At 36.0% G+C, this 27,675-nt stretch overlaps 2 protein-coding genes across 2 annotated transcripts in view; both read left to right on the forward strand.

The window, feature by feature from the left end:
- The first annotated feature begins 1,869 nt into the window (after positions 1–1,869).
- LOC107722261 (uncharacterized) lies at positions 1,870–10,642 on the forward strand. The gene is given in 4 exon segments (XM_074560116.1): positions 1,870–1,992; positions 9,772–9,884; positions 10,056–10,328; positions 10,330–10,642. Coding segments are annotated over 4 exon segments (822 nt in total).
- A 6,317-nt stretch (positions 10,643–16,959) lies between these two features.
- epha4l (eph receptor A4, like) overlaps positions 16,960–27,675 on the forward strand; it is a 51,185-nt gene continuing 40,469 nt past the window's right edge. Inside the window, exons 1-3 of the mRNA XM_016530542.1 lie at positions 16,960–17,164; positions 18,064–18,131; positions 23,209–23,872. Coding sequence (XP_016386028.1) covers positions 17,068–17,164; positions 18,064–18,131; positions 23,209–23,872 — 829 coding nt within the window. The 5' untranslated portion in view covers positions 16,960–17,067. The remainder of the gene's footprint in view (positions 17,165–18,063; positions 18,132–23,208; positions 23,873–27,675) is intronic.

The following is a 27,675-nucleotide window of genomic DNA, read 5'->3' on the forward strand; positions in this document are numbered from 1 at the left end:
TCACAAAGTGGAACGCACTTCAAAATGGCAGCAGGGATTCCCACGAGGGGAAGTGCTTAGGGAAGTTTGCTAGTGCGTTTCTAAAAGTGGAGTGGAATGTTTTTATACAGTCTATGAGTGGAATGCAGCCCAGGTCAGCCGTTTAGCGAGTGAAGCAAGTGGGCAGGGCCTATGTTCTGCCTATGCACTGGAGGCACTGTTTATGCAAATATTTGTGCCCCCGTGATGTCATCTTGCACCTCAGATCCAAACGAGCCATTTTTGGAGCTTGATTAAATAAATGCTTCGTTTATAACGAGGAGGAGGTTTTAAGCTATGAAACTTGCAGGATGTTTTAATGGTACAGAGACCTCTTATATGCCAGCAGATCAAAGCAAATTTGATTTCTCATATCATGACCCCTTTAAACTACTCAATGAGTTGTTTTCTCTCATATTGTTGGTCAATTGTCGACCCCCTACTGGACTGTTATTTCTACATTATTTGGATACTGTGTGTACATTATTCAATTGTTAATTATTCTTCGTCATGCATTTTGTTTCATGTATAAATCTTTTATTAAAGAGTTGATCATGAAGTCAGCTAAGCTATATTTGGGATAATATACTACTCCTATTAGTCTCGCGAAAGCCAGAGCCAATTTTGCACTGGTTCGATCCGTGGGCGTGACTTCTGAGTGATGACTGTTAGATCCCACCTCTGTTTGACATAGAAAATGAGGGCTTACTGCATCGCATGATGATCAGTGGAGTTTTAAACAGGTGGAGTGACTGCATTTCGACACAGGCACTACTAGCTACTAAAAATAGCCTAACCTCATAAATCGAAATGTTGATGTTCTGTCTAGTGGAGCTGTTTACACGACTGCTAAGGAATGTAAGTAAATGAAAGCATCTGACATCAGCGTCCTTATTTACATATTCAGTTTTCTGACCACCCTGCAGGAAACGTCAGGGGTGTGTTTCTCAAAAGCATCTTTATGCCTTGATAAATGTAGGCTAACATATATTATGTTTGCTTGTATAACATGCAAATATGTATTACTGAGTTTAAAAATTGGCACAAGTACAGTTTTCATCATAGTAAATATTGACATTGACCACAGGCCTCTGGGTCTTTACATTTTTAGACAGTTTGAAATCACTGGTTTCCTCAAGACAACAACAACATTAACAAAAATACACTCTTTAAAACAATTATTGGCAATAAATATAAAAAATATTTTATTTTATAATTATTATTTAATTTAAAAAAAATTTAATTACTTTTTTTCCCAGAAGTTCCAACAATTTTTGTGGAAAGTTTGGAATTTTAGAAAATGAAAGATACACAAATATTTTATAATTAAAAATAACAATAATGAACACTTAGAATGACAGTGAAGAAGTGATAAGAAATGACAGACAACCTATTATTTCTGTTTATTTCAGCAGATAGTGTCAGTAGAACATATTTTTGTGTCAGATGAACTTTTGTATCTTTGGCTCTGAGATTAGAATGAATATCATTTATTATAATATGCATGCACATTCACAAAAGAACAACAAATGAAACATGTTGTATGCCTCAGACAGGCATCATGCAATTGTTTGTTGTTCAAACTGAAGACAACAGCAGGTCACATTCGACACATATGACACATTCAATAAATGATACAATTTTGTAGTTTACAAAGTAAGTGAAGACATTCTTTAGTATGAAGGTAGCAAATTTAGCTGATGTGCCCTCAAAAGTATGTTTGTGTTTGTGTTTTTGGCCATTTGACATTTGGGTGGATTACACATAAGGAGATGCTTAAACCCTGCCAAAGACCTCATTAAAAGAGAGAGAGTGATCATGTAGCTTTTGGAAGCTTCCATTGATCTTATAATGATGCTGATGAAGAGGGCCAGTCAAGGGTCTGGGTTAATAAATAACCTCTCCATCACTAGCATCTTCACTCTTGCCTCTGAAGAAGACTCGCACATCATCCTTGAACCTTCAGCATCAATGGTCAGTAATGTTCATATGTTTTTCATTCAGTTTGTTAGAGGTAGTCATTTACTCCTAATCGTAAAGGTTCTTTATTGTCATTGATGATTCCATGTAGATCTTTCTATTCCACAAAAGGCTCTTTATTGTGAAAAAAGGTTCTTTAGGTTATTAAAATGTTCTTTACACTAAGAAAAAAGTGTTTTTAAAGAACTGTCAGTGCCAATTGTTATTAATAGTGTGTGTGCGCATGTTTTATCTCTATAGAAGTTCATTATGTTTCTAAATGGACTCCTGCCTATGGAGCCAGAATGATCTCAATAATAATTCACGCAAAAGACGTGATGCACACATGCGTAACCCAATTCACATGCATGAGAAATAATTCACGTGCACGAAAAAAATGTTCACAAAAACCAATTCACGTGCACAAAAATAAGAATATATATTCATAAAATACGTTTCACAAATGCAAAACACAATTCACAGATATACAACTGTGTACAAAATTTTTGAATGTTAAAAATTCACGAGTTTATCATGGGCTGTGAATCGCTCTGGATTTGTGTGTGAATTTAGAGACCGTCCTGGCAGCGAACTCCTCCCACGCGGGACACTCGTACTCTTTAGCCAATCAGATTTGAGCCTGTCAGTCGACCAATCATAACCCACTGTGGGTGTATGAATCAGACATAATAAATACTTATTTATTATGTCTATGGTATGAATCGCGTGCCCTGGGCGTGCCTACCTGGATGCTGACGTCATCAGCGCGAGACCACCGTTCAAGTTAAGAATCAGCAGGTAAGTGCAGTTGATCGTTTTATTTCTTATGCTGCAGATACTATTTATTTCAGAATTGTGAGGTTGATGATGTAAAAGTAGCTGCTGAGACTGTTCCTACTTCATCTCATGCCTCAAGTTATAAGCTGATGTGAATCTAGAACAGGGGTGTCAAACATACGGCCCGCGGGCCGAACACGGCCCACAGGTATTACTTTATTAAAGTTTATTAAAGTTTTCTAAAATGTCCATGAAATGACCTGACCATGATTAATTGCAATGTGCCTGTAACATGAAATATGAATTGACAATTATGGAGTACAAACGTAGCACAGTTGAATATATGTTTCTCACATAGGTCTGAGATTGGCTTGATACCAGTTTGACGCTGTGCTAGAAGTTCACCAGTATTTAAACCTCAGTTACATTGCATGGCTGGCATAGTGTCCAATTTAGCGTCTTTAGCATTCTTTTAAAGTACATTTTATGGCTGAATGATAATTGTATCAGTGTAATACATCATGTGAATTTCTCATGCATGTGAATTAGGTTACACATGTGCATCGCGTCTTTTGCGTGAATTATTATTGAAATCATTCTGGCTCCATACCTGCTGCTCTTTCTGCTTAATCATTGGACAGAAAGTATGGAAGAACAGAAGATGAACCTTACCACTCTTGCCCAAATAATTGACTTCTTTGAACAGAAGTGAGTATAGTGCATAAAATCAAGGTTTTTAAATAGCATTTAACTATATGATGTAGCACAAACAGGAAGTAAAGAAATAAAATGGCATTAGTAAACCGCGTTTAGTCTGCCAGTCATCACAAAACTTTTCTTATCGTGCTCTATTTAATGTTTTACAGCTATAATGACACCAAAGAGGATTCGTAAGCTGTTGCCATCAATGTACCGAGGAATCAATGTCAAGGGAACTTTGATCCTTCAAATGAGAACTTCTTGACTCTAGAGAAGAATGCAACAAGTGTGAGAAATGCCGTTTATAATACAACAAATCACTTTTACAATGTTACAGACCTCATGGCAGCAGGACCTTGTTCTCGTAATTGCAAAGAAATAGAAAATTGCAAAGGTAAGTCAGTGTCTGTCCTGCTCCAAAATGACTCATGCTTAACCTTTAAAAACTTCTCACAACGTAGAGAAAATGACAGCTGCATTGTTATCTACACCGTCTACTCTCCCGGTCAAAAGATGTCAGGTGGCTATGACATTATACCAAACCTTGAAAACTTAAATCACACTGGAATTAAAGCCTTTGTCTTCAAGAAAGTCTATGAGGTTGATAAATGGCCATAGATGCTCTGATTTTGCAAAAAACTTTAGAGAGATTGTGGTTCATGTTCCTGTCACAGTCTTCAGCGGGTGTGCCCAGGAGGGCCACCAGATGACTGTGTTCGGTGAGCACATGGCTTGTGTCGTGTTGTCTGTTGCCATGTGCTCTCTCCTGTCTATTGTCTTGCCCCTCCCATCTTGTTTCCTCGTTATTGTTTTAGTTGCTCCACCTGTGTCTCCCTCGTTGCCGGAGGGAGCTCAGGGTCTCCAGCTGGAGCATGCGCTGGTAGAGGGGGCTGGAGAGAGTAGAGACCGGTAGTCGGGGTGAGCCCATTCTCCGCTGAGTCCCCATGTTGGCTGATCCGTTCTGTCACGGTGCGTGCGGGGAGACGAAGCGAGGACTCAATTGCAGGAGAAATGGTTATTTATTTTAATAAGAGGCTAACGAGGGAGACACAGGTGGAGCAACTAAAACAATAACGAGGTAACAAGATGGGAGGGGCAAGACAATAGACAGGAGAGAGCACATGGCAACAGACAACACAACACAAGCCATGTGCTCACCGAACACAGTCATCTGGTGGCCCTCCTGGGCACACCCGCTGAAGACTGTGACAGTTCCCTTCTATCACTTTGTGAATAAAACTGTTCTGCCTATAACAAATAAATGTTAACATGCACCACGTATGAACAAGCTTGTCAGGGAATAAGACTTCACACTCCTGTCCCCATCAAGTATAATGGTCAAGTTCTCAAACATTTAACTTATTACTGTGCTCTAAGAAACTGAAATGCAGCTCATTTTGATGATGGTAGTGTCTAAGGTATAGCTTAAGTTTTACTAGCGTTACAGGATGCAGACATGAAGAAAAGAGAGAGGGTAAAATATTTATAAAACTTTTTGAAAGTCATTGTGCTTATACTGTATTAAGATGGCAGCTGTCTCTTAATACTGATATATACTGGCTTACTGCATGATGAAAAATAAATATTTGCTCAGCAATTGTTGTATGGTGGTTTAATTTCAGAATAATTTATGCACAAATGCAAATACACAACCCTTGAAGCAGGTAAGTACATTAAGTGTTAAGTGAAGCCTTGTGAATTACAAACTTTTCACATATTATTGTGCACCTTTGAACACAGAATGACAACAGAGCAGCAAAACAAAAGCATTTAAGATGTCATTTCTGTGCTGCAAATGCAAATGAAAGTATGTTAATTTGATATGGCTGTAGATTATCTGTATTATTGTATAAAAGTCACGAGTGATCACACTAAATAAATTAATGGTGTACACCTAATTATTTTTTATAGTTATGACAATATTTACTTGAACAGATCTTTTTATCAGTCCTGCAAGTAATCCAAAGTCAGGATCAAGGTTTTTAAGGAATAGTTCAACCAAAAATAAACTTTCTGTCATAATTGTTGTAAAACATCATTTCTGTAACATGCTTTTAGTATACTTTTGCTTTTACTGTAACATGCTTTTACTTAGTTACAGCATATGGGAGATTTACAGTGAATAATGTCTTATATTTCAGTCTTATGATAAGCCAGTCACTGCTGTCAATTTTCTATATGTGGCTCTAGCATGATTCTTTTCTATGTCTTCTATAACAGAATCTTAAAGAGTTAGCAGTTTGGTCATAACGAATAAGTCTCAGAGAAATTATATACTCACAATAGTCCACCTGAAGTGAGACCTGTTGCATGCGGTTTTGTTGCTTAATGCACAAGTATATGTTAATAAAAGGTTATTTAGTCTTTCCCAAACACTCATTTCCAAACGCACTATTCAGAAGAGATGACACAGAGAACAATAATATGAGCGGTTAAAAGCAATTCAGATAGTCATGCAAGATTTATCTAGCTCTCTTCAAATAGGACACACTCACATTAGATGGTTCAATGCAAAATTACATTTACATATACTATTTATTTAGTTAGATGCATTTTCCTATCTGAGGAGAGTCTGTTAAATCAAATTTACATGCAGGTAGGCAGTGTTGGGGAAAGTTGCTTTTAAAAGTAATGCATTACAATATTGCGTTACTTAGTAAAAAAAGTAATTACGTTACTTAGTTACTTTTTATGGAAATTAATGCATTACTTTACTTTTGTGTTACTTTTTCTCATCTGCCTTTGCCTAATTTTTCTCTCTTCAGAAACAAACAAACAAAAAAAGCAAAACACAAATGTTATGTTTATCTAAAGCCATTTTTGCTTATTATGGTTGATCATCGAAAGTCAGCGGCAAAGATACTGGTTAATAAAATGGAATTAAATACACTCTTAAGAAAAATGGTTCTAATCAGTACCAAAAAAGGGTTCTTCGGCTTGTAAAAATAGCAGAACCCTTTTTTTTACTAGTACAGTGATTAAAAAAAATTTTTTTTAACAGGAATCCCTGTGAATCCCTGAAACCCTGAAACTGAGTTCCCTTGAAGAAAGGTCCACATTATTTGCAAAATATCAAACATGTTAACAAAGGGATATTGATAGATCTTCCCCTGCCAAAGACAAGTAGTTTATCTATCCCTTTTTTTTTGCATAAGATTTGACACAAGAGCAGAATAAATGTGACGTTTGCTTCTCCAGTTCACTACTCTCACACCAGAGCAGACTTCACACATCATCTTTGAGGAGCTCAGTTCACTGCATTTTCTCTAAAATTTAGGACAGTCATCATGGTAAGTGGCATCACTACAATTAATCGTTAGTTGACTGAAATTTTCATTTTACTCTCTTTTTACAATATACACTGAAAAAAAATGTTTCATTCATCCAATTAAAAAATGTTTAAAAATTTAGGGTTATGATTCACATCTATATTTTTTAACTTGAGCCAATGAAAAATAAATAACTTGCCCTATTGCTGTCAGTTTCCCTTTAAATTCGTTTTGGCTTGTTTAGCAACTTATATTTTTCATTCTTGTTCTGTTCTGAATACCGTTAAATTTAAAGGATTTGTTGTGGAGTGAGGAGAACTAAAATAGCCTGTAGGCTAGCTATTGTGTTTATTTACCGCTTTTTAATTTTATTCCGCTTTATTTACCGGTATTATTTCTGAATGATGCGTTTGTGCTCCCCACCCAATACTGTTGGTTAACAGTTAACCAGTTATGTTTATGTATGTTTGTATTCTTATGCTTCGCTCGACTTGATTGCATGTAAATGGCACATGGGTCGCAACAGTTTAGAAAGAAAAAAGGGGGCGCGCTTAAAAAAGTTTAAACCACTGATATACATTATAGATAAGGCAATGCCTATGCCATCTATTGTGTTATTACAAAGAGCAACCTAAACATACTGGTATCTAAACATAATTTTATAATTGTATGATATAGTAGACCTACCACATGACCCTGTGTCAACTAATGTATAGGCTAATGAGCAGCAATAAACTATATTTTAGCATTTTAGAATGCCTAGTCATAAGTCTGTGGATATTTTGGTGAAAGTAACTCAAAAGTAACTCAAAAGTAGTGTAACGCATTACAATTCAGAGACAGTAATATTGTAATGTAACTAATTACTTTCAAAAGACAGTATAGTAATATATAATGTATTACATTTTGGAAGTAACTTGCCCAACACTGATTGTACTTTGTTATTCTTCTTGTTATTCCCTACAGCAACTAATGAACCGGAAGTCTCACACATTCACAGAAAACGGCTTACTTCCGCATTGAAAAATAAGGTGGATAGCACCTTAAAAGATAGGTGCTATATAACACTTAAAGTGGTTCCCCTGTGATTACAAGCCAATAACCACTTTTAGTGCTATTTAACACCATTTTTGTTTAGAGTGTAGTAATTTATACAGCTTTTATTTTCAGAAAAATCTGCCAGTATGACCAGATGGGTTTATTACTGTGTGAACAGTAATAAACCCAGTATTTATTTATTTTATGTTTTGATCATTTGTGATTAAAATGCTCATTTGTTGACACTTGGTGACAATATTATTACTGGTTTCATAAACACTGCTTCAGAAAATAAATAAATTTCTTTGTTTGCACCATACATTCAGTTTTTTATAGTGTACACATACTGGCAGTTCCAGCAAGATATTCACACTAGGCACTGTGGGGAGGTGGAACTTATTTGTCTCATAGGTTGTTTTTTAAAAGGGATAGTTCACTCAAAAACCAAAATGTATTACTATGTCATTATTTAATCACCTTGGTGTTTTTCTAAAGCCATGTGACCTTTTTTTTCTCTAAACACAAAAGTCTACATTTTTACATATGGTCCTGCTCAAGCTTGATCATATGTAATGATGACAGTAAATGGTGACTCTCTTTTCAAGCCTTAAAACAGGATGCAAAAGTATCATAAAATGGTCCCATGTGTCACGCGTCCCGTTGAGTTCCTGTTTTCCTTATTTGGTCCTACCTGTTCCTGTCCCAATGTAGTTTGATTTGTTCCAGGTGTGTCTCATTATTAGTTATCCTCCTCACCTGTCTGCCCCTCGTTATCTGCCCTATTTACCGGTAGTTCTAGCCTGTTCTGAGTTTCTTTGTCTGGAATTGTTTTGTCTGCCGGCTGTTAATGTGGCAAGCCCATCGATCGTTAATGTGGCAAGCCCAAAGGACGTTAATATGGCAAGCCCGCCATGCGTTCATGAGGCCCCAGTGTCGGTTCCAGCCCCAGTGCCTGAGTCCTGTTACGGCGCGGGACGTGCCATCCGGGAGGAGGGCGATCTGTCACGTGTATGTTCCTTATTTGGTCCTTCCTGTTCCTGTCCCAATGTAGTTTGATTTGTTCCAGGTGGGTCCCCAGTCAAGCCCAGGGAGGGTTCCTGATCCCCAGTCAAGCCCACGGATGGTTCCTGATCCCCAGTCAAGTCCAGTGTCGGCTCCAGCCCCAGAGCTCGCTCCAGTGTCGGCTCCAGCCCCAGAGCTCACTCCAATGTCGGAATCCCCTCCAGTCCGGCCTCAAGTGCCTGCTCCTCCAGAGCGACCCCCAGAATTCCTCATTTCCCCCAAGAAAATTTTTTGGGGGGGCCATATGCCCGTGGCCGTGGTGGCCTAGCCGGCTAAGGCCACGGAGGATCCGCCATGGCCTCCCGAGTCCCCTGATCCGCCATGGCCTCTCGAGTCTCCAGATCCGCCATGGCCCCCTGAGTCCCCTGCTCTGCCATAGCAACCCGAACTGCCTGCTCCGCCATGGCTCCCTGATCCGCCCTGGAGGCTCTCCTTGTCTCCGCCCTGTTCCAGTCCTGTTACGGCGCGGGACGTGCCATCCGGGAGGAGGGCGATCTGTCACGTGTATGTTCCTTATTTGGTCCTTCCTGTTCCTGTCCCAATGTAGTTTGATTTGTTCCAGGTGTGTCTCATTATTAGTTATCCTCCTCACCTGTCTGCCCCTCGTTATCTGCCCTATTTAGTTCTAGCCTGTTCTGAGTTTCTTTGTCTGGAATTGTTTTGTCTACATTGCTTTGTGTGTTCTCCTGGTTCCTTTGGAAGTTTATTAAAGACTGTTTGAAATGAATTCCGCATCTCCTCGTTCCTCGCTCCGTGCTCCTCACAGTAGCAACCCGTGACACCATGTCACTCGTGTCGTATATTTTTCGAGTGTTCTGAAGGCATACGATAGGGTTTGATGAAAACAATGGAAATGTACTGTATTATTTAGTATTGACTGTTGCTCTTGGTGGTTTATAGTTGTTTCAGACCATCCCTTTTGTGCTGAAATGAGTGGTTTTCCCTTCAGGCATCACTGAGGGGTCTCATCATCCTCTACCTACTTCATCTGTGTGTTCAAAGCATTCAGGGGGATGTGAACCCTGCTGCCCTTGCTAAAATGATCCAGTATTTTGATGACAAGTAAGTCAGTTTATACAGTTGATAGTCAGCTGAATTAAAATAGACATATTTAGTTTTAAATTCAAATGCATGTACTAATTGTTGAGTTGATTAATATAAAAAGGCACAAGGAACATGGTAAAAACACTTCTTGAAAATTGTGATAATCGTATGCTATTTAATGTCTTCCAGTGTCCAGCCAACCAGCCACCCTGATGTTCAGTATGTAATGGCGATTATTGTCCCAAAGGCTCAGTGTACAGAAGAACAATCTGATATCCAGACTGTGTTCAGCAGGGAAGATGCAGAAAATGTGAGAAATCTTCTCAATAAAGGAGAAAAATGTGTACTCTGCACATCATCAAAAAATGTCATTGCTGCACGGCCAACTAAAAAACCAAAGGAACATGCTGAACATGTTCTGCTCTATCCACTCAGTAATTCTCCCATGGACAAACTTCTAGCAGACAGATGAGAACAGCTGTGTAGTTTTCTATTCGCACAACTCACCTTGTGTGACGAGGTGCATTGAGGGTCAAGAAAAGATTCTGGATGGCCTTTCAAACTGGAAAAATATCAGAAAAGAGGCAATGAATGTTTTTGTGTTTAATAAGATCTGGCAGAAGGACGCGTGGAGGAAGGATATGGCTAAAGATCTCCTAACGATTCATGAGCAAGTGCCTCTTTATCGGTGTACGAGAACAAATGTGATGGAATGTCAGAAATGTGTGGAAAGAAACAATGGGGATGTGATTGCTTTCTGTCTGCCTAAAGTTTAGGAAAATGCTTATTCCACTGCGTGTTCTTATTCATTTTTAATACTTTCTTTTAGCAAATTTTTATTTCTTATGCATCTTTTATGATTACAGTTTAATCCTTTTTATCAAGCTCTTTGAATTACCATTGTGAGTGAAATGTGCTAACATGTTATAAATAAACTAGCTTTACCTTACTTCAATGATCAAACGCTGGAATGTTATTGAATCACTTCAGCTCATAACTTTCATAAAACTCTTTTTGCCCAGCATACATTGGACTATGAAATTAATTACTTAATTATTCATCAGAATTCTTACTCTCCAAACACACTTCTTTAAAGTATTATTCTTGAACACCTGTTCAGTGCCTAATAAGTGATTTCAATCATTTGTTCTCTGTAGAATGTCATATTATTTTGTATAAATGTTTTTTTATATATATATATTAGTTATATACATTTGACTTATAGCAATAATCAAACATTTGACTTTGCAGACATAGCAATAAATTCTTATAGATAAATGTACTTGAAATTAAGTGCTTTAAACAAAACTCTTGTGACAAAACAAAGTTTTTCAAAGATGTGGTGCTACAAACTTGATAATCCAGTGATTAGTTCACCCTCAAAGGTATTATTGTATTAATTGCCATCATAAATAGAGTAGTTCTCTTCATTATGTTGTGATGGTTTCTCAAAAATAAGTATACTTCAAGTTTGATTAATTAAGTATATTTTAAGCATACTTTATGTAGTAAGTATATAAATGTACTAGTAGTATACTTGTAAATGTACAATTTCAACTCTACTTGGGACTAAATTGACCCACTTTTTAGTTTCTAAAAGTATACTTTTAAGTACACTTTAAGTGTAACAGTAGAAAACTTTGAGTACATAACCATTTTACAATTACATCTATCATTTGTACTGCAACTATACGACAAGTCAACTTATATATACTGATAGTTCACTAGTTAAAAACTTGTAGAACAATTTTAGTTTAAGAAGTAAACTACAAGTTCAGTAGTTTTTATAATGCAAGAATACTTAGGTTTTCTTTAAGTGAACTTAACAGCCTACTTGTAATTTACTAGTTTTATATTTTTATACTATTGATATAATTTTTTATCTTTTTCTGTGTCGGTTATTATTCAACAAGGACAAATTCTACCAAATAAATAAATAAATAAAAAATGTTTTCACTGTTTTGACATAGTAACTAAATGTGACTGAATATTTGCGGTGCATGTCTCATCCTATGGCCTCACACAAGGTCATTCACATACACAAAGCTTGATGTCAAACAGACAACAAGGCTTGGCAACATGTTGCAATATTAATCACAATTGCACAACGCCAAACAGATCGTGCTGATAATTGATGCCTTGAGGGTGACTTTTAATGCATCTGTTTGTAAATACAGTAGTATGAATATGTGGAGAAAATTATATAATGCAATGACTGACACACACACACACGCACACACACATACACACGAAAACCAAACCAACTGTCAACCAGACCACAAGGCCCTGCACAAAACTGTAACACAGAAAATAACAGAAATGGGTAACACTTTAGTATAGGGACCAATTCTCACTATTAACTAATTGCTTAACCATGACCATATTCTATTTCCCTAATCCTACCCAATACCTAAACTTAACAACTACCTTACTAACTATTAATAAGTAGCAAATTAGGAGTTTATTGAGGCAAAAGTCATAGTTAATTGGTTTGTTAATAGCGAGAGTTGGACCTTAAAATAAAGTGTGACCCAGAAAGGTTTTGGAAATGCAGTTTGCGTAAGACACACAGCAACATTTTAAATCATATTTCATTATAGTCAGCATCATGCCATTTAATTAAAATAAATTAATATTCAAAATAAATAAAACAAATGGGAAAGTGATTGTTCCTTTTGTGTGTATTTCATACAACTTTTACATTATTTGCCAGATTTAATTGTTTTGAGTGAACACTCTCAGCTGTAAAAGTGAAAAGATACCCGATGCACAATTTAGGTTCATTTCCTAGTAGAACATTTTGGAGAACCTTTCAGTGTGCCTCAAATATATATGTTATTACTTTGTACTATATTTGTCAGTATTTCAAGGGCCTTTCTTTGTATATGTTGAGGTTACTGGAGGAACCCATGAGAGTCTTTGGAGTTCTTGCAGGGATTTATGGGTTGTGATTGTTATTGACAGTTTACAGTAAGTCCAACAACATTCACAAAGAAGCTCAATGACATTATTAAAGGAGTCAGTAATTCAAGTGTTTTTGTCATGATGTTAGGAGAGAGCTGGGAGAATGTCAGAATAAACACCATCTGCTTCCTCTTTCTCATCAATCCTGCTTCATTACAGACTCACACAGCATCTTTGAACCATCTTATTTTGGGCAACAGATAAAATGGTAAGTCGTACTTCTATTACTTAATATCATTGCTGGTGGAGGCTGGAGCTAAAGCAGCATCACTATTGCTCATGTAGGGAAATAAAAGCTCTTAAAATGTGTACACACAATAAGACTTAAAATAATATTTTATTTGTAATAGATAGAATGCTATGTTAAAATTCTGTGCTTTGTTGTGCACATATTTTTTTTATCTGAAAGTTTGTATTTGTGTGTGTTTGCTTCAGGTTTTCGCTGTACCACAGAGGATTCTTCTGATCTGCCTGCTTCATTTTTGAGCTTGTGCAGTCGGTGAGACTGTGAACCTAAAAACTCTCATGAGTATTGTAAACAACTTGGGAATCGGTATGTTGCTTTGATTGAACATATAAGTAGAATTTACAAAAAAAAAAAAACTGCACATACACATTCAAAATCATGAAATGAATTAACAAATATAAGAAATATATAAAAAAAGTATAAAACATAATAAGAAATTAAGAAATATATTAAGAAAAACAGTACAACAGATTTTTATGAGTTCTATTTTTTGTCCTTTATTAATTTTTTTGTCCTTTATAATTATACTATCATGCAATAATTTTAACATTAAACTATTTTATCATTTTATTATATATATAATACATATTTTTCTTTTAATATTTGTTTTAAAATTTGAGAAATAAACTCTTACAAAATATTAAATTCCCACTGCTTTGTTATTTCCAGGTTGGGTAACATGGGACAATACGCTGTCGCATTCAGAGTCGAGAAGGACCAATGTCTTAAAGGTTCTGACTATCCAAGCAAGGAGTTACTAACTAAAATGAAAGCAAAACTGCAGCTCAATGAGGTTTACCAGAGCGATCACCTCATTGCTGCACAGTCAAATGGAGTGGAACATTCAGAGTTTCGCCTAAAAAAGATTTGGATAAGATCTTGCAGGTTAAAGATAAGTGTGTGGGATTTTTCACTGTAAACTCACCCTGTTTGAAAACATGCCTAGCAGAAAATGGGGAATACAGCATTGAAGACAGTCTTGTACAGTTACAAAATTATGTGGGAATTAAAGCCTTTGCATTTGAAAAAATTTGGAAACATGATAAAAAGGTGGAGGTGGTAAAGAGATTGAAGAATATTGCACCTGGTTTGCCATATTATCAGTGTGAGAAAAACAAAACTGAATGTGATAGCCTGTAAGAAGAGTAATGCTTGACAGCTGCTTTCCTAACACACATATAGTTATATTTAGCTGAGGATTTTTTTAAATGCAATTTTTAAATGGTCAAATAATCATCTGTAAAAAGCATACATTTTGATATTGCATGCTTGATAGATGACTAGAAGTTATTGTTAACTAATGATAGCATGTCTGCTTACTGCTGGAGCAAATAAAGATACATTTATTGAGCATAATTTCTGGTTTAGGTATTATCTCTTTCAAACACATGTTATTCAAACATATGGAGTAGCCATGTCTATTTCTACGATGATATCCTTCCATTGTTTTATACCTTGCTGCATGTGGCATGAATAATAAATGCTATCACAGATTTAGATTATATCAATACATAAGTGAATATATCAAATATATTCACTTGGTGGAACTGTTTCACATAATAATAATAATAATAATAATAATACAATTAAAAAATAATAATTCATTTCTTTTAATAATAATTAATTTTAATAACAGTATTATTATTACAAATTGTAAATATTACTATAAATATAATTATAAAATATAAAATTATATTAACGTTTAATAAAATAAAAATATATACACATGTTATTAAACCAATGTTATTTAAAATAATACATTACAATTAAAATGACCTACAAACACTGTTCACACTTCAAAATGCTTCATGTTGTCCATCTTGTGTGATATTCACTAAAAATGGTGTAGAAACAATTTTCACTCAGAAATTGCTAGTAAATTTCACAAACAATTACAAACAAACCGCAAGTAACACATTGAATTGAATACGTAGAGAAACATACATTTTCTTGTAAAACATACTCCAATAATCTTTGAAACTTTGAAAATAATTTTTTACAGTGTTGAGAAGAACAAATGTCTAGCACAGTGAATCTCAACCTTTCGGCGTACCGGCCCCCAGTCCAATTCAGAACCATCCTCAAGGACCCCCAGAACAAACTTGACTCGTATCATTTGTGTCTTTGTGAGGACCAAATGCAGTCAAGTATAATTCAAGTTAGCTGACTTGTCCAGTATTTGGCCATATCATCAGCTATATTGGATTTTTCTTTCATGGGAACATGTCATGTCAAAATATACAACATTTATACAAAAATTCATACTTTATACGGACCCCCTGGCCTTATGTCAAGGACCACTAGGGGTCCACGGACCCCTGGTTGAGAAACACTGGTCTAGCAGACCACTTCTGCCACTCTAATGAAATATATTCACTGCTCAATGTGCTGTTGAACTGTCAGTCTGGTGCTGTTAAATGTATTTCATCCAGGACGAGTCTGTCAATCAAACCTCTACACACACACTGAGTCTGTGGTGAAGGTACAGCTGGTGCTCATCCACACACTCACAGGCGCCCCGGGGCCACAGACCCGCTGCAGGCTGACCCTCTCAATGGAGGTCCGGACTCCACTCATGGACACTATTGGATTCAGTCAGCTGGAGATGAAACATCTCCCCCAGCATATTACCCCGAGGAACAGAGGCAGAGAGAGACTGTGTGAGGGCAGAAGCATCCGGATGCAGGAGAGGAATCAGGTGTCAGGTGGAATTCAATCAATAAGAACATTTTACTTCATAGTGAGATGAGTAGCCTATTAAACGGAAAAAAATGAGGTGAATAATAAAACGCCGCGGGATACTGTATTAAGTCCAAAATGATGCCCTGAGAATGTGTCTTTTTACCTCACAAACAGCTGAATATCGACACATTGGGTTTCATCTATTTGTGTCTTGATGTGGCACGTGACCCACTCGAGATTGGATGAAAGAAATGAAGCGACAGCACGCGTCACGGTTTATTTGGCGCTGTTGGGAAAGACACTATGCTGTTAAATTGTTTATTTCATGTATAATGTTTATTGTTTATATCATGTATAGTGTTTGTCATATACATGTATTTTGATCTTGTTAATAAAAAATAAAAAAAAGACACTATGCTGTTAATTTTGCCAGTTGTGTCGTGAAATGGACGCTAGATGGAGATACAAGATCACTCCATAACTCAGCGGCCTCAAAATGATCTAACTACTACCACTAATACTACTACTATTAATAATAATAATAATAATAATAAAACTTTTTAATTATGTATTTAAAAAAAAACGTTTTAATTCATATAATTTTATTCTTCGTTTTATTGATTATTTTGTTCATGTTATTTATTTGATCCTTTATGACTATTATAACATTTTATTCGTCATTTTAAACATGTAGTCATTTTAATTAATGTTTAAAAATAAAAAAAAATTATTAAAATACAATAATAAAACTTTTTAATTATGTATTTAAAAAAAAACGTTTTAATTAATATAATTTTATTCTTCGTTTTATTGATTATTTTGTTCATGTTATTTATTTGATCCTTTATGACTATTATAACATTTTATTCGTCATTTTAAACATGTAGTCATTTTAATTAATGTTTAAAAATAAAAAAAAATTATTAAAATAGTACATAGTATATTTGAAAAATTTATATATATTAATTTTATCTTTATAATTATATTTATATATAATTACATGTTGTTTTTTTTTAAATAATAATAATTGCAGTTTACGTCCAACACTGTTATTTAAACTCCTTTTTTAATACCTTCAGACATAAAAAATACTACTTCTACTACTAATGAATGACAATTTTAATCAATATATAATTTAAATAAGCGACCACTTTTCTCTTTTTGATTGGCAGCTACGTCACTAGAGAATGCCACGCCCCCTCCAGCAGAGCTCGCGGTGTGCTGTGCGCGTCTCGTGCGCGTCCAGGTCAGTCGCGCGGAGCAGCACGAGGAATAAACGGGAATAACGAAGAGACAGTTACGGGACGAATGGCGCTCATGGCCGGGATTATTTACGCGCTCACCTCGCTTTTCCTGGGGATTTGTGCAGGTCTGTCCGCTCCAAGGAATCATCCGGCGAATGAAGGTGAGAGGGGTTTCAGTAAAGAGGAAAAGTTTAGGACGCAGAGTGAAACTCACGCAAATGCAAAGCGGCCAATTCCCGCAAACCTCTTAAGAAAGAAGCCTATTTATAATTTTTACTACATTATCACTAAGGCTTTTTTGTAACATAAGATGTTTTTGTTGCAACTGATATCTGGAAATATAAATAAAGTACACACTATTTATTTATTTATGCACACAGCAGGGCAGTAAAAACTACATACTATTTATACATATGCCACATATGTATTCTTTACATTTTACATTTTAGATATATAATTATTCATTATTTTATTTATCCTTCCTCTATTTAATATTTATAATGTCTTAAATCTTTAGTATTAACTTTAAAGTGATTTGGGCGTTTTTTTTTAGCACAAGAATGGTAACAGGCTAGTAATAATTTGTTATTTGCAAATATAAACAATAGCCTACATATAATGTCAAACATCATAATAAAGGCTGTATAAGGCTTTATAATTAACTGTAAAGGCTTTATAATTAACTTGAAGCTGATTTGTTGGCCTTATTGTCAGAATAGGTTTTCTTGTGCAGACTGGAGGGCTTTTATAAGTCGTTACTGTAAAAGCAGCGTTTGCCTAACTTTTAAGAAAGCAACACACTTTTCTTTACGTTTTGATGAATTACTTTGCAAATTATTATTTGTAATAATTATTAGCCATAATTTTCTACTAAGTTCAGTGCTTGGTCAAATCTCTGTGCACTTGTCTGTCACTTTTCAGCCGCGTTTGCAGCTGTTGTCATTATTTATCTGAGATTTATGCCTTCCAGCTTCATCCTAGCATCAGTTTTATCACTATGGGTAAGATGCACAGGCTTTGGTGATCTCATTCTCAAGTCTTCTGTGTTTTTCTCTTTCAGTCACGCTGCTGGATTCCAGATCAGTGCAGGGAGATCTGGCATGGGTGGCGAGCCCGATGGAAGGAGGGGTGAGTCCCTCTTTCTCCAGCTTCACCTCATTAGTATTCATACCTATAGTTTGAGCACCATTTCATACGTTTAGATAGATGCCACATCTAAAAGCATCTAAAAACCTAAAGCCTTAAAGGATCTACAAATGTTTACAAATCAACTAAGGTCGATATAATATTAAATTCGTAGGTTAATTGCATTGTATTTCTAATAAATGAGAGGATTTAAAGATGTTTAACACCATCACATTAATTTAACAGATATAAATGTAACTAATTCTACATTGTAACAGTTTCATTCTGTTTTGCTTTGATGATAATTAAATTCAGCCATACAAAGAGTGCAGGTGACTTTATTTTTATTAGACCCATCTGGTAAGTTCAGTGCTTGGTCAAACCTCTGTGCACTTGTCTGTCACTTTTCAGCCGCGTTTGCAGCTGTTGTCATTATTGATCTGAGATTTATGCCTTCCAGCTTCATCCTAGCATCAGTTTTATCACTATGGGTAAGATGCACAGGCTTTGGTGATCTCATTCTCAAGTCTTCTGTGTTTTTCTCTTTCAGTCACGCTGCTGGATTCCAGATCAGTGCAGGGAGATCTGGCATGGGTGGCGAGCCCGATGGAAGGAGGGGTGAGTCCCTCTTTCTCCAGCTTCACCTCATTAGTATTCATACCTATAGTTTGAGCACCATTTCATACGTTTAGATAGATGCCACATCTAAAAGCATCTAAAAACCTAAAGCCTTAAAGGATCTACAAATGTTTACAAATCAACTAAGGTCGATATAATATTAAATTCGTAGGTTAATTGCATTGTATTTCTAATAAATGAGAGGATTTAAAGATGTTTAACACCATCACATTAATTTAACAGATATAAATGTAACTAATTCTACATTGTAACAGTTTCATTCTGTTTTGCTTTGATGATAATTAAATTCAGCCATACAAAGAGTGCAGGTGACTTTATTTTTATTAGACCCATCTGGAGTTTATTTATAAATAATTTTATCATTAATATTGTCTTTTTAGACTGTTATGTACTGAGAAGTGCCATGGAATTGTCTTTAAGTATTAAACTTTGGTGGCACACTTTTAAAAATCAAGGTTCTTTATTGGCATCAACGGTTCCACAAAGAAACTTAAACATTCATGGAACATTTTCATTGCACAAAAGTTCTTGTTCTGATTTTTAAAATGTTCTTCATGCTTTTTTTTTAAGAAGAAGTATTAAATAAAAGGCATGGAGTTTCTGCCACAGGATAAAAATAAAAATGGTAATTGTGACTTTTTATCTTGCAATTCTGAATTTTTCTTCTCAATTCTGAGTTTATAGTTCACAATTCAGACTTTTTCCCTCACATTTCTAAGATTTCAGAAGATAAAAGTCATAATTTTGAGATTAATCTCAGAATTGAAAGATATGAACTTGCAATTCTGAGAGGAAAAGTTGGAATTGTGAGAAATAAACTTGCAATTGCAAGAAAAAAAAGTCAGAATTGTGAGAAGTTGCATTAAACAAATAAAGTCTGGGAGTCTTTCCGCAGAATTGTGAGGAAAAAAGTCCGAATTTTTAGTTTTTTCTCAGAATTGAGAGTAAAAAAATTAAATTGTAAGATAAAAACTTGCAATTACCTTTTTTATTTTTCATCCCTTGGCAGGAACCCAAAATGGTTCTTCTATAGCATCACCATTTAAAAAAAAACAAAAAACATTCAGAATCTTTATTTTCCTCAGTGTACCCTCACAATTTTGGTTCCAGTCTTAAGAGAGCCAGTCTTAAGGTTGTTTACATCTTGTATATAAAAGCATTTACATTTTATATGCTGTCAGCTTGTTGATATTGTTTGTTTCAGCATCCAAAAATGTTCATGTCATGTATGAATACCTGCGAATATAAGTGAGATCAGCCTGCCCTCTCCACTTCTCTGGGATGTAAATTTGGAAAGCTAGGTTACAGCGACGGGCGTCAAATTTCCTAAATAGTTGAGGGAGACAGAAATGCCCTTTGTTAGGAAACTCTATCCCTTTTCTCTCAAAAGAGGTAGGGGGGAGAGACTTGGCAACCCGGAGGCAGAGAAAAGGTCTGTTTGAGTGTGTGTGTGTGTGTGTGTGTGTGAGATTTTAGATCGAGGGGGTCAGTGGGTTCTGTCCGATAATGTATGCTTCAGCACAGTTTGGAGCCCCTCATCACCAATTAGCCGTTTAACATCTTCAGATCAGGTGCATCTAAATTACCACATCAGCGATTCAATAAAACACACAGAATTCCCTTTCATTCCGGAGCAGCTCGGCTTCCTTTCGCATCCATCCAAGCCTCATTGAGCTCCTGAGTTCCTCTCCCTCTGTGATCTTCTCCGTGATGGACAGGCCTTTGGCACGGACTGTGGGCGGGTATTCAGACTTTAATACGGCCAATTAGCTCCTTTCTCCTCTCGTCCCGCTATCGGCAGCTCCGGGTTCTTATCTCTGCGCTGCTCCTCTGGGCCTCCGTACTTACACAGATGAAGGGACGAGCCGAACGGAGACAATCACGCTCTCTGACGGACACCAGATCGCTGTCAGTCTTATTATCTCACAAATGCTCAATTAGTTTTAGCGCACGGGGAATCATTCCTGGAGATTATTCAAGGCTGTCAGGATGATCTTAATGGACCGTGACTCCTGATATCACACACAATAATTTTTCAATAGATTTTTTTTGCTTTCTAAAAATTGCCAATCAATAACTTGTTAATTTGTAGATCAGTCTGTGCCTGTTAACTGATATGTGCTCATTTGTAATCAGTTTGGATAAAAGCGTCTGCTTAATGAATAAATGTACATGTAGTTAAAGGTCAAAGGGCAAATTGTTAATGCACATGCACTATCAGTCAGAAGTATGGAATAATTACGATTTTTTAAAGTTTTTGAGTCTCATGCTCACCAAGGATGCATTTATTTGATCGAAAATACAGTAAAAGTGTAATATTGTGAGATATTATTACAATTTAAAAGAACGGAATCATATTAGAATGATTTCTGAAGAATCATGTGACACTGAAGACTGGAGTAATGATGCGGAAAATTCATCTTTGCATCATGGGAATAAATTACAATAAATGAAATATATAAATACAAATACAAATAGACAGTTATTTTAAATTGTAATAATATTTCACAATATTACTGTTTTACTCTATTTTTGCTCAAATAAATGCAGCTTTGGTGAGCATAAGGGACTTATTTCAAAAACATTAAAAAATCTTAATTATTCCAAACTTTTGACTTTTAGTGTAAGTTAATATGTGATATTTCCCATTTAGACTCTTGGGTATCAGCATTTAAATTTGCATGTGTTTATATGGTGATCATTTGCTTTAATACAAGTCATTAGTGCTGATTATATGATGAAAACTCATTGAGTCCAATCAGACGCTGTAATGCTGGTCCAGCAGACGCTGAGAAGTGTTGTAGGCTGTGAAACATTAATGACTGTCTAGAGTTGTTGTATCTGAGGCTAGTAGAAGAAGAGTAATGGTGATTTTCTGAGGTTCAGGCAAACTTATTCTCAAGCCTGTAAGAGGGAAACAGATGTTATGTTTTAGATCTACATTTACTCTACAGATTCCCGAGGTTCAGTTCTGTTTTCACTCTGGATGACCTCATGTTTGTTTAGTTAAATGATCGGTTGTTTTCTGTTTTTTTTTGGGGGGGGGGTCTGATGAGCCTCATGCTTTATGCTGTCATCAGTTTTTAATAGAGATGCTCTGATGAAGATTTTTCTAGCCGATTACTGTTTTCATGTCATCTGAATCAGCCAATACTGATTATTTACATTTTCATTGGGAGTTCTGTCATAATAACTGATTGACTAATACTGTACTTTGATGTATGGATAATTAAACAAATAAACACGAAAGTACTCATTTTAAAACAAAAATTTTCAATACTATGCTTGCAAATTTTTTTTATCTATTATAGGACATATGATGCCATAGCCTACAATGCTTAGAGTCAAAGGTATGTTAAAAAAAACTCACAGGTGAAATTAAATTATTGTCATGATCATTTGGCACATTTTATTTATGCTATTTAACAATAATAAATAAACAAATATAAAGTTGTGACTTTGTGAGTGAATTGATTAAAAAAAACGGCCCATTATTCGAGTCAGTTGTTCGTTAACTGCTGTGAAGTTTCTGATTCACTAAAAATAACCAGTTTAAAAGAGTCATTTGTTCGTGAATCGTACACAGACATATCAATGAATACACAATTATCACACATTACAAGACATGTTTAAAAAATAATTGATAGATAGTTAGGAAAGAGAAATGCAAATTTATAGGACAGTTTAGGTGAAAAAAAACTCTCACTTATGTTTAGGTAACATGGTTTTCAAAAAGCAAGATTAATAGCCAGATAAACATTTTAACAGAATATACTTGTGAAGTTTACCACATAATGTACATTTTAGTCAGAATGTTTTTTAATGTTTTTTTTTTTCTATTTTGCATTTTCATCATATGACCCCTTTAAAAAAAAAAAAACTCACAGGTGAAATTAAATTATTGTCATGATCATTTGGTACATTTTATTTATGCTATTTAACAATAATAAATAAACAAATATAAAGTTGTGACTTTGTGAGTGAATTGATTAAAAAAAACGGCCCATTATTCGAGTCAGTTGTTCGTTAACTGCTGTGAAGTTTCTGATTCACTAAAAATAACCAGTTTAAAAGAGTCATTTGTTCGTGAATCGTACACAGACATATCAATGAATACACAATTATCACACATTACAAGACATGTTTAAAAAATAATTGATAGATAGTTAGGAAAGAGAAATGCAAATTTATAGGACAGTTTAGGTGAAAAAAAACTCTCACTTATGTTTAGGTAACATGGTTTTCAAAAAGCAAGATTAATAGCCAGATAAACATTTTAACAGAATATACTTGTGAAGTTTACCACATAATGTACATTTTAGTCAGAATGTTTTTTAATGTTTTTTTTTTTCTATTTTGCATTTTTAAAAATTTCAATTTGACATTGAGAAGGTCTTGATTTTCCTCATTTCTAACATTGTGTTTGTGCTATCTCATGCAGTGGGAAGAGGTGAGCATCATGGACGAGAAGAACATCCCCATCAGAACATACCAGGTGTGTAACGTGATGGAGCCCAATCAGAACAACTGGCTCAGGACTCACTGGATCCGGCGCGGCCCGGCCCAGCGCATCTACATCGAGATTAAATTCACCCTGCGTGACTGTAACAGCCTGCCCGGCGTCATTGGCACCTGCAAAGAGACGTTCAACCTCTACTACCTTGAGTCCGACTCCGATAACGAGCGCTACGCTCACGAGAGCCGCTTTGCCAAGATCGACACGGTGGCGGCGGACGAGAGCTTCACGCAGGTGGATATTGGTGATCGGATCATGAAGCTGAACACTGAGGTTCGGGACGTCGGCGTTCTGAGCTGCACAGGGTTTTATCTGGCCTTCCAAGACGTAGGAGCCTGCATCGCACTAGTTTCCGTTCATGTGTTTTACAAGAAGTGTCCGTTAGCCGTGAGGAACCTAGCGCAGTTTCCTGACACAGTTACCGGAGCGGACACATCGTCACTGGTGGAGGTGCGAGGCTCCTGCGTGAATCATTCGGAGGAGCAGGAGGTTCCCAAAATGTACTGCGGCGCAGATGGAGAGTGGCTAGTGCCCATTGGGAATTGCCTCTGCAATCCTGGATACGAGGAAAGGAATGAGCAATGTCAGGGTAAGACACTTCTGATGTTACACTCAAACTAGCACAAGTGATATTAGCCACATTTTAGACAAATTTGTCTCCATTTCATGAGTTGGAATTTGAAATCGAATTGGTCACACCCACAGGAAGTTGTCACTGTCTCTGTTTTTAACCTTCAAGTCTTTTTAACTCTCAGAGACCAAAGCATAGATATTCACAATGTATTATTTCTTGTCACCCTTATCAGTTAGTTTAGGTAAAATTTGCATTTGGGGTTGCAAAATTGCAACACTATCCATTTAGGGTTATGAAATTTCACAGTTTTTTTTTTTTTTTGATATACTAAATGAAATGTTTGGAATTCACAACACAACTCTACACACAGATGTATTTGAAATTCATCCGGTAAGTATACAGTTATGAAAAGTTAATAAATGTCATTTAGGGATGCTCATTTCAGTTAATTTTCCCTCGTTATCCGAATATTAACCGTTAACTGATAAGATTATAAATTAGTATTAAATAAAAATAGAATGGATGAGTGTGTGTGACCCATAAAAAAAATAAATAATGTTCACGGGTTTATTTTAACGTGCAACAACGTGTTATTTTAACATCGTCAAATTATCACACACCTGGAGCGCTTCTGAGAACAGAGAAACACAGAATAAACACAGAATAAAATAATATATATAAAAAGAATAAAGTAAATAGGCCAACACTAAATGTTTTTCACTTAAATAATTAACAAATTAAGTTGACAAAACAAAAACACACTGAATCCTATGCCCTTTAAAGAATCGGCAGTCTTTTTTTCGTCAGACATAAAAACAAATAGCAGGCCTACCTCAGTGCACAACGTGTCTAGTTTTTATTAAAAAAAAAAAAAGTAACATGTCGACATGCTGTGCAGATAGTCTGGAGTAGAGCTCTGCACGGGACTGTTTCGTAATGCCTCTCCCGCTAAATTTCTGACCATTACCGCCCGCTCCCGCAACGTGTGTTCTACTGCCGCGATTTTTGTGTCCACTCCCGCAAACATTCTAATGTTGCATATAATTTTCGCGCATCAGGGAGCCGCTATGAATATGCGGGGTACTGAAATCGCTTTTGTATGAGTATTGTATTTTTGTATGACTTTCGATTTTGCGATCACACGCACTCTGTGTAAAGGGAGCACATCTTACAGCATAAGATATTTGTTAATGAGCTCAGGATCTGTTGAGCAGCAAGTCCTTCAGCATGGTCTGTCAGTCATCTCTCCTTACTCTCGACCCGTGATCAGTCAATCTCGTGTTGGATGCAGGGTTGCAAAGTCCGCGTTTTTTCCACGGAATTGGGCTACTTTTAAACTGTTGCCCTGGACTGATTTTTCTCTGTGGGTTTACAAATATGTATAGCATACTTTTTTTTCACCATGCAGCAAACTTAAAAAAAAAAATTTGGAAAAAAATACTTTAAAAAATACATTTTAAACCGTTTAAACTGATAGTATTAATCTGTCAACATTTTTACTTTAGGTTAACGGTTAAACTGTCAATATGACCATCCCTAATGTCATTATTTGGCTACACTTAATTTACAAAAATAAATATGTCAATAATGACAAAATTGTGAATTGCGAATAATGACAAAATTGCGAATTTGTATCTTTCAATTCTGACATTTTTCTTGCAATTGCGAAAAACAAACTTACAACTGCAAGTTATAAAGTCAAGTTCTGAGGGGAAAAAAGAAGTCGGCTCACAATTCTGATGTTTTCTTAAAATTGCGAGTTTATATCTCACAGTTCTAACTTTATAAATCGCAATTGCGTGTTATAAAGTCTGAACTGCAAGATGTAAACTCGCAATTGCTAGAAAAAAGTCAGAATTGTGAGTAGACTTGTGCCGGTATTCGGTAATGCGATATATCACGGTAATGAATATGCACGATATTGTTATCGTGGGCACTTCTAAATACCGTGAATAATTATATATTACAAATTATTCAGAATTTTGAATGCATTTTAAGAATACTTTTCCCATCAACTGGTCAAAATGCACAACACCGCTGTATGCTGCGTGAAAGACGCGTGCGCACTCTGATGTAAATAAGCGCGGACGAGAAGCACATGGCGGAACATGTGAGAGACGCTCTGGATGAAAGCGCACTTTCACTCTCTGACAACAGATGGCGCTAAACTGCAGAAATGCACCCGTTACCCCGGAAACCCTGTAAGCAAAGCAGCTGCACTATCTGTTTCTGAATCGTGTTTAAATGATTTAAACAGCCATTCAGATGTTCATCACAGCGCCAAATACTTAAATATTTAGACTTAATAGGCTATTTATTTTCAAACTTTTTTTTACATTTTAATCTGGACTACAACATATTGTTTGAAAGTGTTTTGATTCTTTATTGTTCAGTCACACTTTACATTAGGGCTTCATTAGTTAACATTAGTTAACAAAAACTGCCAATGAAAAATTCTTCTGAACATTCATTAATCTTAGGTAATTACAATATTTAATAACACGTTGTTAAAATCGAAAGTTGCAACTGTGTTATTTAATGAGCTAACATGAACTAAGGTCACAATTACCTTTTTTATTTTTTTATTCAGTGGCGGAAACAAGTTTCCATACTTGTATGAATTTTTAAAGTTTTTTTAATTAATTGTAATTTATGTTTGAATGGCCTCAATTCAAATTCGGGAACTAAATTGAAATTCAAAAGGGGTTCTTAATTATTTTCTGAATGGTGACTTCCGTCTATCCATCCATCCCTGTGTCTTATTTCTTCTCCTCTCAAGCACGAGTCTGTCATCAGGTGGTAATTAAGAGTGTTTCTGATTGGTTTATCAGCACTTGTGATTGTGTAATAAGGAGGACTGAGGTCTCTCCTCCCATGAGAACAAGAGATGCTGATTACAAACACAGAGGAGAAGAGAGAAGAGGAGAGCCAGTAAATCCACGAGTGCCGAGCGTTCTCATGGAAATAACTTCATTATAATCATACTAGTTGGGCTCTGGACTTTGTAATTAACAGATTTTTGGCAACTTCATGCCACATAATAGGATGTGACTCACTGTGGATGTGTGTAAGAGAGAAAGAGAGAGATCGCGAGAGAAAGATGGAATGAGTCGAGGCATGTTATCAAGAGTCTAAAAATGGCAGAGGGCCGCGAGTGTGATGAATGGATCTGTTAGAGGAGAAAAAAATGTAATTATCTTTAAAACTGACATTTCATTCTGCCATAGATCAAGCCAAATAAGAGCCTGTGACAATAATAAATACACATCACACAGAAGTGTTGACAGAGAAAAGAGAAAGTTGGACTTCTCTCGTACTTAATGGCTTCTAGACATGTGCTGCTATTTGTAGAAGTGCCGCAAAGACGCACTGCAAACACTTTGCGTGGTTTCCATAGCGATGATGAGGGAAAGCCGGCACCACCCTTGACCTTTGCCCCGAGAGGTCACAGATCAAAGGTTACGTTCTCGCTCAGGACTCAAGTGCAGTCATCTGGGGCTGTTTCAGGTTTCCTTAAGCGTGTTGAATTTTCTGTGAGTTTTTGAAGGGGAATTATGTTACAGACAGATTATTAGTGGAGCCTTCATGAATATTGATGGTATTTGAGTCTGCATTAATTATTCAGAAAATTGAAAACTATGAATAGCAACACTTTTGTGGACGTTCTTTTTTTACACTTTGCATAGAGACATTTTCATGACATTTTGAGCATTTGAACAGACATACATGCACACACGTGTGTGTGTGTGTGTGTGTGTGTGTATAGATAGATGGATATACATGGATATTTATGAATGCGTGTGTGTATGTATATATGT

The sequence above is a fragment of the Sinocyclocheilus rhinocerous genome, unplaced genomic scaffold, assembly GCF_001515625.1.
Source record: "Sinocyclocheilus rhinocerous isolate Xijiao unplaced genomic scaffold, SAMN03320098_v1.1 scaffold2589, whole genome shotgun sequence".
NCBI classification, from domain to species: Eukaryota; Metazoa; Chordata; class Actinopteri; order Cypriniformes; family Cyprinidae; genus Sinocyclocheilus; species Sinocyclocheilus rhinocerous.